Here is an 11,542-nt window from a genome sequence, read left to right as displayed (position 1 = left end):
CAATGGTGCATCAAGAAAATCGACCTTTTTATTGACTTCCGCCACTGATTTAAAAAAAATAAAATTTTAATCTCCATTAATTTTCTCGCTGATTTTTGATGGAATTTATTTTTTGAAAATATTCCGCCATAAATTTACGTGATTAAAAAAATAAAATTTTAATGAATTGATTTTACCGGCTGTTGTGTTATTGTTTTATTCAAATGCACATAGTTTGACACATTTAACAACGTCCGAGTTGAACCAAAATATAATCTCATGGACATCAAACATATATCAAGACTTTGTTAAGACGACACGTTTATCTTAGCATCGCAAGCTGAAGAAGTATATTATGCACCATAACCATTGAAGGAATTAAAAGGTCGGTGGTTTGTGGTGAAGACAAAGTCGATAGGGGTCTATGAGTTCGCGTCATGTACACTCGAAGTACCGTCCGATAAAAATGTGGATGAGGAACAATTTTTCTAAGAAAAAACTGATAGAACAACATCCATAGGTAGAAATTATGACGTGGATGAATTCATTCGTCTTTTTCACAGAAGTAGAAGACGTCGAAGTTGTCAATATTGACGAGAGTAGTGACGAAGAAAAGTTCGAGACTCAGATATTGACTTATACAACGAAGAACCCGAGTTTTCTTATCACTCCTCAAATTATTAAATATTAGGTTAATTATAGTCTTAATTAACCTGATTTGAATTATTGTTGTATGTTTTATAACGTTGTTTTGTAGACTTCGTATCATGTCGCGTACACGTACTAGTGGACGAGGTAGTGGTAGACGTAATCCTAGCCAAGGCACTTGAGCTTCTAGTAGCGACTCCATCCGGCCATAAGAGCACGAGTATAAAAATGTCTAGGACATCAATACTTTGGAGCATCTACCTGAATTCCCATCCCAAATGTTACGAAGCTCCAGTCTGGCGGTCAACTTGATGCGGTACCAATCGTACTTAATAATAGAAGGATTTGGCAGAAATATATAAAATTGTCCCTCCTAACAAGATTATTCCAAAATATATGGGCAATAGTTAGGCATCACATCATACAACAAAATAACCCATTTATCACATCACACATAAACTTGTCGCACCATATAAATAAAACCATAATTTTCTTGTATCATAAGGGTGGGACAACCCCATTTCCTCGCATCACACAGGTGTAAGGACCCATCTCATCACATCATATAGATGCTATAAACACACCTTGGTCACATCAATAGGATGCGACAATTTAATTTGTCGCATCACAAGGATGCGACAAAACTCCCTTCTCGCATCACAAGGATGCGATTAAATCAATTCATTGCATCAATAGGATGCGATAACCCAAGTCATCGCATCACATAGATGCAATAACTCAAAGTCATCGCATCATAAAGATGCGACAACAGTTTATCATATGATCCAAAAATCCCAGTTTTCACATTCAGTTGATTGTCACCTTTATCCCAAAATACACCCCTCCTGATTATGTCACCCTTATCCCAAAATATGTCTCTCCTGATTATGCCACTTTTATCCCATGATACAGATCTCTTGATTATGTCACCCTTATTCCAACCAGTTGATGTAAACATATCAAACTACAAAATTATGCTAAAAATAATATAATAGCAGTTTCAAAACAACCCCATGTAAAGAACCATATGATTCTGTTTTAACGCTCTAAGATGAAAGTTTTTAAACTAAAACTCACCTTGTCACACAAATTAAAGATGCAAATATGAAGATGAAAATCAACAAAAATTATCCAGAACAAGAATCACATAGATCAGTTTCTTCTTTTATTATCCCAGAAATCAGTTTCTTCTTCTATTATCCCTTTGGTTTATGTTTTCCTCACACACAAAAGGTTTTCTTTCTTTCACTTATTTACTTACCATCCCAAATGAGATAAATAAAATATCTCATCAAATAATAAACATAAACAGAGGATTAAAACATTTAAATACATAATTAAATTAAACCCCTCAAGTTTCTGCTTTATCAAAAACAACCCTAAACTTTTTAATTGATAAACAGATTATCATAAAATATCTAAACATTTATTAAATTATAATTAATATTCATTAAATTATTATATAATACGTAACCTGAAAATCAGAAATTGGTATTTAGATTAAATTTATGTTAAAATATATATTAATTATTGAAGTTGGAAAAAATACATAGGAACCATAAAAATGATTCTTATAAGAACTATAATTATATACTTTTATGTGAGTAACTATTTTGATGAGTTAGAGATGAGGTGACAAAAAAAATTATAAAAAAGAGGTTCTTATAAGAACTTTCGAGCATCCACACTGGTGGAACCTCTAAAAACCTCATTTGACATATTTCTCCCTACCACATTATTATCACCTCAACAAAATAAGAACCTCAATAAAATTTCATAACGGAGGTTCTTATAAAAACCTCACTTTCCCTATTTTTAATTTATAAAATGTGATTTTATTTATAGATTATTATATAAACTTCATATATATATATATATATATATATATAGAGAGAGAGAGAGAGAGAGAGAGAGAGAGAGAGAGGGGGCTTCATTTTAGAAGTGGTAAATATATGAAAAGTAAAAAAATGATCCTAGCCTTTCATCTGATCAACATTTGTGGCTTTGACCATGAAACACCAGACAATTCATCACATAGGTATGTGAAAGATAGAGAATTAGTTTCATAACTTTTACAAAATAGAGGGCAAACGTGTTCATATGTGAATCTATGTGATATACATAGGAACTATATGTTTATATGTGAACTCGTTCATTAGTCCACATGTAAACTATTTAACTGATTCACATATGAACTCACATGTTCATATATGAATCAATTAATTAGTGCATATGTGAATCACACAGATTCATATGTGAATCAGTTAATTTGTTCATATATAAATCACAAGGATTCATATGTGAATCAGTTAATTAGTTCATATGTGAATCACACATATTCATATATGAATCAGTTAAAATAGTTCTATGTGAATTACACGAGTTCGCATATGAATATATAGTTCATATGTGAATCACATAAGTTCATATATGAACTCGTTTGCCTTATATTTGTAAAAGTTACGAAACTATCCTCTCTATTTTTCGCATAGCCACAATTTCTTTTGACCGGTCAAAGCCGTAATTATTTGACCAGTTAAAGTTGTAATTATTGACCAGTCAAATCCGATCTTGAAAGATCACTTCTTTATTTCTCAAATATTTACCACTTCTCAAAATTACCTTTGGCTATATATATATATATATATATATATATATATATATACATACACACATAGGGTTAGATTTAGGGGAAAACTGCAAAAAAATAAAAAAACTAAGGAACACTCTGGTTACCGTTCATCTGGACGGTATGCACATGTGCATACAAGTAATTTGAAAGCAATTTGTTCGATATGTACATGTGCATAAAACCAAAAAACAGTTTCAATTACGTGTATGCATATGTGCATACCGTTCAAATTAATGATTATCAGAGTATTCCTTAATTTTTTTAATTTTTTGAGGTTTTCTCTTGAACCTTCCGTTTTATACATATATATCATAAAAATTATAAAAAAGATTAAAATATAATTCATTAATTTTCACTATCCTATATTAATTTAATTTGTTAATTTATATATTCTGTTAACATATTCAAAAACCAATTAATACATAAATATAACTTTATCTTACATTTAACTCTTCTTTATACCATAATCTTTTAACATTTTCTCGAAGGATAGTTGTGAGGAATGACTCATATAAGATATTTTACTATTATTAATTTATGTTTTATAAATTAATTTTCACTACAACAAAATTGGGTTTACAGGACATCTCCAATCTCTAAGCGTCTCAATAGACAGTTTTATAGGACTTAATTTATAGGACCAAAATATAGAAGCGTCCTATCTAAAGGCGTTGTAATAAGTTTATATGACGCTTTTGAGCGTCTTAACAAATTTTTTAAGATATTTTTAATACAAAACGTCGCATTAGCAATTTTATAGGAGACTTTTGAGAAAGTGTCCTATAAACTCAATTTTTTATATGACATTTGTTTTCATAAGACAAATTTTCAAATAGTATCCTATAAAGTTGTTAATGAGACGCTTTATATTAAAAGTGTTCTAAAAGTCTTATTAAGACATCAGGAAAGGTTATATAAACTTATTCCAACGCCTTTAGATATAACACTTTAGTTTTTGGTCATATAAACTAAGTTTAATAAAGAGGTCTATTAGAATGCTTAGAAATTGGAAGCGTCCTATAAATCCGATTTTGTTGTAGTTTTTAGTCATATATATGTATAAGAATTTGAAAAACAAGAATTTACAAAAAAGAAAAGTAAAACAAAATCAAAAAATTTATTTTATAATAATTAATTTATGTTGTTTTTTTATCAATTTTAAATTATATATTATATATATTTAGTAAAAAATTGGTTAAAAAATAATAATAACAAAAAATAAGAACTTTAGTCTTATTAGGTGTGTATCCGCGCAATGCGGCGGGAGCCGTGAATTTTAACGATTTTATTGGTTTTATTAGAGAAGATTTAACGATGATATAAGTTACACTTGGTTTTTACATATTAATATAGTTTGAATAAATTAATGTTATGGTTATAATTACAGTCTATCGATAAAAAAAATTGTATGATAGTTTAAAATCCAATATATTTAAAATCCAATATATTTAAAATCCAACATATTTAAACGACTCAAAAAATGTGTTCCATTTGCACCAAAAGCAAAGAATCAAGAGATCGAGAGCGAAAGTAGTAGAGCAATTGAATGAGAGATGAATGAAAGAAATTTTAATAACTCATAGTGAATATCAATTTGAATCTCACATTGGGAGATGAGAAGAAGACATAAAGGCATGAGAGGGTGTAGACATGAGTGAAAAGTGTCAAAAGTATCTTAGGAACATGAAAAGAAAAGATAATAATGTGCATTAGTAACTTGTACTATGTGTTATTTTAATTGTAAATTAAGAGATTTTAAGATTGGATGCATAAAGTAGTAGTACTTAATGCATAACAAGTTATTTTTAAGACTTTGTACATAAATATATAATACTTTATACATTAAAAATTATTTTTAAAACTTTTAATAAATCTGATTTATAAGATACTATAAATAAATGCTTTAAAAATTGGTATAAATGAGTTCCATGGAATAGAATAGAAATGATGTAGACGAAACTGTAGGTCCTATTGCTATTTTTGTCTAGAAGCCCCATATATAATTAATAGTGAATTACTTTTGTGGTCCTTATGGTTTGGTAACAATTATCAAATTAGAACCCTTAACTTTGTTTATTTATAGAACAACTCTCAACGTTTACATTTTGTTTCAAATTTAGTCCCTCATCTTAATGTCTGTCAATATAATATATCTATCTATTAAGTGAAAGAGCAATATGACCATTTTACTCTTTTCTTGGTTTTAACATCTGTCGTCAAACCTTTAATAAAATTGAGGCCAAAATGTATAACATTAACACGTGGTCCAGGACGAAAATGGCCAGAAACTGGTCATCGTTTTTAACCCTCCCCATGGCCGCTGGAACAACCTCATCCAAACCACTTTCTCCTTTCATTTTCATTCGCCAACTATTGTTACTCTGTTACTGACGACTCCAACGACTTACATCTCCCTGGCTACTTAAACCACTATGTTTTTCCAATCTTCATCCACCATGACTCCGTTTTTTGACAATTTTCTTCATCGATCTATATGCATCCCTCCATCTGATTTCTTATCCGATCCTCACCTAGCCATCGATCTGCATCCCTTCCCCTGAGGTTTCATTTTAAAAATGATAAAATAAAGAAAACTAATGAAATGGGCAGTTTATTCTCATAGTTAACAGAGACGGTGTATAACTCTGGAGATACAGAACCAATCTAACACAGTGAGAATTTCTTTAAAATAAATAAATCTCAGGGGGCAATATTGTAATTTTCACCAAATTATAAATATTGAAGATGTTAATAACAATGCATACTATTCATTCATTTCATATTTGCACCAATTCCTCTCTCAAATGAATATTTCAATGTGGTTAACAACAACAAGAAGAGGTGGTGGTGGAAACTTTGTCAAGAAAATCATATGCAATAATCCATCATTATGCTCTTATTATCAAACACATTCTCCTTCTACTTATTTACTTCATTCTCATCTTAATAATTCAATCATAAGAAGCAACGATTGTGGTTTCGATCGAAAACCCACTCGTCGTTTCTTTTATTCGTCTTCGTACAATTCATCGTATGTTGCGTTCGTTGGGGCTCTTCGCTATAAATCCACGACATCTGGGGAACAACTCTTGGTTGAAGATGACAGAGAGAAAAATACGTTTGACGAAATTCAGGTTAACGTGATCAACACATCAAATGTATATTTTTCACTGTTCACAGTCAATATAATTTCACAGTCAATATAATTGACACTAAAACAATATAATGGTCTATCAGTACGCTTATTTATTGGTGACGTCTTATAAAGCCAATTTTGTTATAGTGTCTTATAAAGCAGTCTGTATTAAGATATTTAAACATTTTTTGCATCTTATAAAGCAGTCTGTATTAAATTTTTCATGAAAATTATGAATAACAATTGGTGTTGTTTGGAGGCAGGGTGAGGGGTTTCCTGGTGGCAAGATTGGCTTCACATGTGAATTGAACTTTCTTCCTGGTTCATCTGAGAAGAGGGTGCAATGTTATCGGGTTCTTGATGAAGATGGTTACCCGATCTCATCTACAACCATGGAACACGTACTCGATTCACTTTTTTTAATTCAATTTGCCAAAAAATATTATTTTTCTCAATTGATTCCGTACGTAATAAAATCTTGGTTTATAAAATGTCAAAAATGTCCAAGGGACCGTTTACCCAAATGTTTATGGTAATAATCTCAACGGTTAAGCTTCTTGGTCATCAAAATGGGATCGTATGCAACAAGCTTACGTGGTAGGCAGAGTCGTCGATCATCCTCACTTACTGGGTAAGACTAGATCTTGTTCCTCTTGTTCCTTGCTTTGCTTATTACTGGATAAGGTTTTCGGCATTTGTGATGCATGTTAATCTGGTAAAGTAAATGTCTCAGTTAAACGCTTACCTATTAAGCTTTTAGTAATAGCCCCTAAGGGGCCGTTTTTACCAAATGCTTACTGGGTAAACGTTTATCAAGTTACATTACCTTACCGGATGAATATGACAAGTACCAAAAATCTTACCCAGTAAAAGCGAAAGCAAGAACCTAGAGTTTTACCTGGTAAGTGAGAGCGATGACGCTTACCACGGTTAGCGCTTACAGGGTAAATTGTTGCATGCGATGCCGTTTTGGTAGACTAAAATTTTATTAGATAAGTAAGTAATAGTGTTGAATTTTATCAGTAAGCGCTTACCGGGTAAGTGTTTAAGTAAACGGCCCCAAAGTGTTTTAATGGAATGTGTTATAGAACTTAAGTTTTATAGGATCAAACACTTGTACATCCTTTACAAAGTGTCAGAATATAAGACGGTTTTGAACATCTTAACAAGTTTTTAAAATAATTTTGAAATAAAGCTTCCTACTAAATTTTCATTACATTATTTGATAAAGTATTTACCCTAACATTTATCAAAAAAATGTCGTATAAAAAAACTAATAAAACATTTTATTTTAAAAGTATCATAAAAAATTTGTTAAGACGCCATAAACGTTATATGAACTATTCTAACATTTTTATATATGACACATAATTATACGACCACTACAACAAAATTTGGTTTATAGGACTCCACCAATAAATAAGCATCATAATAGACCGTTTTATAAGACATAAATTATAGGACCAAAAAACGAAATGTCTTATCTAAAGACGTTGCAATAAGTTTATAGGACGTTTTTGGACGTCGTAACAAGTTTATTAGAACATTTTCATTAAAAAAAACGTCATATTAGTTATTTTATAGGACAACTATTTGAAAAACTGTCTTATAAAAAGATATTTTTATAGGACACTTTTCATAAAATAGCTAATGTGACACTTTTTATTAATATTGTCTTAAAAATTTTGTTAAGACGTCTTAAAACGTCAGATAAAACTATTATAACGCCTTTAGATAAATAGTTTTAATTTTTGGTTCTATAAATTAAGTCTTATAAAGCAGTCTATTAGAACACTTACTTATTGATGGCATCCTATAAACCCAATTTCATTATAGTGGGTCTTATAAAACAATCTATTAAGATATTTATATAAATCTGATTTTGTTATAATAATACATTCTTTCATATATATATATAAATATATATATATATAGGAGGTTTACTTTGCAAATCACGTTATTTGTACAAACTGTACAAACCTCATTCAACCAATCATAATTTTTCATTTTGTTCATTTTTTTGTAATTATGAGAGATTGATTAATCATTTTTATTGTGCATGGTGTTAATTATGGATATTATCATCTTCATTATTTTAATTTTAGAAAAATATATGAAACAGTTTCATTAAAATTTCATTAAGTATTATATGAAACAATTTAATAACTATATATGAAACAACTTCATGAAAAAAATATTATATGAAACAATTTCACAAGATTAAACAATTTCATGAATTTTTTTTATAAGATTAAACAATAAAATCGACGAATAAAGATAGTTTATACGGTTTGTACAAATTAGGTGGTTTATATTGATTGCTCTTCTCTCTCTATTTAAATTGTTGATTTTTAATTAATATAAAATGTATGTATATATATAATATAGGTGAGTAAGGAAGTTGCATTGAAAGTGTATAATGGCATGATTACCCTTCAAACTATGGACAAATTCTTTTATGAGGCTCAAAGACAAGGCAGATTGTCATTCTACATGACGTCATTTGGTGAAGAAGCTATCAACCTAGCATCAGCTGCAGCTCTTACTTCCCATGATTTAATATTGTCTCAGGTTTCACTAATTGATTGTTTGTTTGCCTCGTAATAGTTTTATTAAGAGACATTTTTTGAATTGTTAAGAGGTGAACATTGTTTGACAAAAAAAAAGTCTGCCTCTTAATGGTTTAACAAAACCCTCTGAATGATTTTGTATCATGAGACTCACTTAACCATTCCGCATCCTAATTCCATTTGTAAACAATTACCGAACAATTATATTTCATTTTGCACTATATCATGAGAGCCTCGTTTTGACCGCTTAATCATTCTGCCCAAAAGCATTCAACAACTGTTAAATAACCCCTAATATTCCATCAAAAAAAACAACAACAACAATTTAAACCTATGTTTGACCACCATAACTAATTTATAGAAAATTGTCCAAAATAGTCATTCCTCTTCCTAATTTACCCAAATTTCACAACATCCGCAAGTGGCATGTCCTCCACTTGCGATCCTAGCTAAAAGACAAAAAGAAAATTTCAAATTGTAGACCTGGCTGTCATAATGGGTCCATATCTGATAATTTTTTTTTGTCTTTTAGCTAGGTCTGCAAGTGACAGACGTGGGATTCATGGATGTAGTGATATTTGGGTAAGTCAAGGAGAGGGACAGATAAGAGACTAATTTATATGAGAGAAATGACTATTTTGACCAATTTCCCTTGGAGCTCTTACTTCCGATGATTTAATACTGTCTCAGGTTTCACTAATATTCCACCACAAAATCATTTGAATCAAAACTGTAAACCTATGTTTGACGATCATAACTAACTTATAATTCAGATAACATTTTTACAAGTCCAAGGGGTTTTTTCTCCTTTTTTTTTCTTCAGTAATACCACTTATTTCTTATCAGTTAATTTTTCAACATATTATTTTATATTGTCACTAATTTATCCATTTTATGTTTACCAAACGTGACTAGGCTTTCAGCTAAATGTTAGTTTATTTGTCAACAACTAACAACTAGAATGACGAGCGGTTAATTTGCCAAACACAGCCTAAAATCTTGTGAAATGTGTTGGTTAGTAAACTAGAGTTGAAGGTTTGATTAAACGTATTGCAGTATAGAGAGCCGGGAATTTTGTTATGGCGTGGTTTTACGTTGCAAGAATTTGCAAATCAATGTTTCGGAAACGATGCCGGTCACGGGAAAGGCAGGCAAATGCCGGTTCATTACGGATCAAAGGACCTTAATTTCTTGACCATCTCATCGCCATTAGCGTACGTATTCATGGTTTTGTTCGATTTTTTTAAATCGTTGATGCTTTTTAATTCCTCGGGTTTATTATGAAGAATTAAGGGTGAATATATATGCATATATATATATATAGGAAAATATTCATTTGAGAAGTAAAGAAGTGATACTAACCTCTCATCTGGCCATCATTTGTGATTTCGATTGTGAAGCACGGATAATTCTCCTCACATAGGTATGTAGAAAATAGAGGGGTAGTTTCATAATTTTTACAAATAGACGGCAAACGGATTCATATGTGAACCCGTATGATTTCACATATGAACATATTGTTCATATGTGAATCCCTTAATTAGTTCATATGTGAATCACACGAGTTCATATATGTTCATATGCGAACACGTTAATTAGCTCATATGTGACACCTTAATTAGTTCATATGTTAATCCGTTAATCAGTTCTTATGTGAATCACACGGGCTCATATGTGAATTACACGGGTTCACATACATATAGTTCATATATGAATCATACGGGTTTAAATATGAACCTATTTGCTGCATATTTGTAAGAATTACAAAACTACTCCCTCTATTTTTTATATAGCCGCAAATTTTGACTAGTCAAAGCCAAACCACAATTCTTGATCAATTAAAACCGTAATTTTTTACCAGTCAAATCTAATCTTGACTTTATAAAAGGCTAAAATCACTTTTTTACTTTTCAAATATTTACAACTTCTCAAAATAATCTATAACTATATATATATATATATGTGTGTATGTATATATATATATATGTATATATTCTCGTTTGAACCTAGCTATATATATTTTTACGGTGTTTGTTTTCCCATGCAGCACACAACTCCCACAGGCAGTTGGTGTCGCGTATTCACTAAAGATGGAAAAGAAGGATGCATGTGTTGTGGCCTACTTTGGAGATGGTACTACAAGTGAGGTATACACATGCACATACACGTACACGTACACGTACACATGTAGAGGGATAATCAAACAAGAACATAATCAAAATAAGAGAACATGAGAACAGCCAAATGACATGTAATTAGAATTTTTTTTTCTTAGTTTGCACTAAAACCACATGAATTACATGTAAATACAAAGAGAAGAGATGATTGCTTAATATTTTCTCAGTTTCATTGATTTCATTATGAGACCCAATATATATACTGGAGGAAACATAAATACATAAGGAAACTATCCTATAATTAGGAAACAGAAATACATAAGGAAACTATCCTATAATTAGAAAACATAAATACATAAGGAAACTATCCTATAATTATGGAAAAGATAAGTACGATAGGATAGAATCAATTTGAATCAATCCTATAATATTTGCTTATTTTATGGAGCTCTCGTCAACA

At 30.5% G+C, this 11,542-nt stretch overlaps 1 protein-coding gene across 1 annotated transcript in view; it reads left to right on the top strand.

Moving 5' to 3' along the window:
* The first annotated feature begins 6,063 nt into the window (after positions 1–6,063).
* The window catches only part of LOC112514734 (2-oxoisovalerate dehydrogenase subunit alpha 1, mitochondrial-like), an 11,683-nt gene continuing 6,204 nt past the window's right edge, over positions 6,064–11,542 (top strand). Inside the window, exons 1-5 of the mRNA XM_025121333.1 lie at positions 6,064–6,393; positions 6,659–6,796; positions 8,784–8,966; positions 10,022–10,179; positions 11,013–11,112. Of these exons, the coding sequence (XP_024977101.1) occupies positions 6,064–6,393; positions 6,659–6,796; positions 8,784–8,966; positions 10,022–10,179; positions 11,013–11,112 (909 nt within the window). The remainder of the gene's footprint in view (positions 6,394–6,658; positions 6,797–8,783; positions 8,967–10,021; positions 10,180–11,012; positions 11,113–11,542) is intronic.

The sequence above is a fragment of the Cynara cardunculus genome, assembly GCF_001531365.2.
Source record: "Cynara cardunculus var. scolymus isolate 2C chromosome LG 6, CcrdV1, whole genome shotgun sequence".
Lineage (NCBI taxonomy): Eukaryota > Viridiplantae > Streptophyta > Magnoliopsida > Asterales > Asteraceae > Cynara > Cynara cardunculus.
This window is presented reverse-complemented; position numbering and strand designations above follow the sequence as displayed.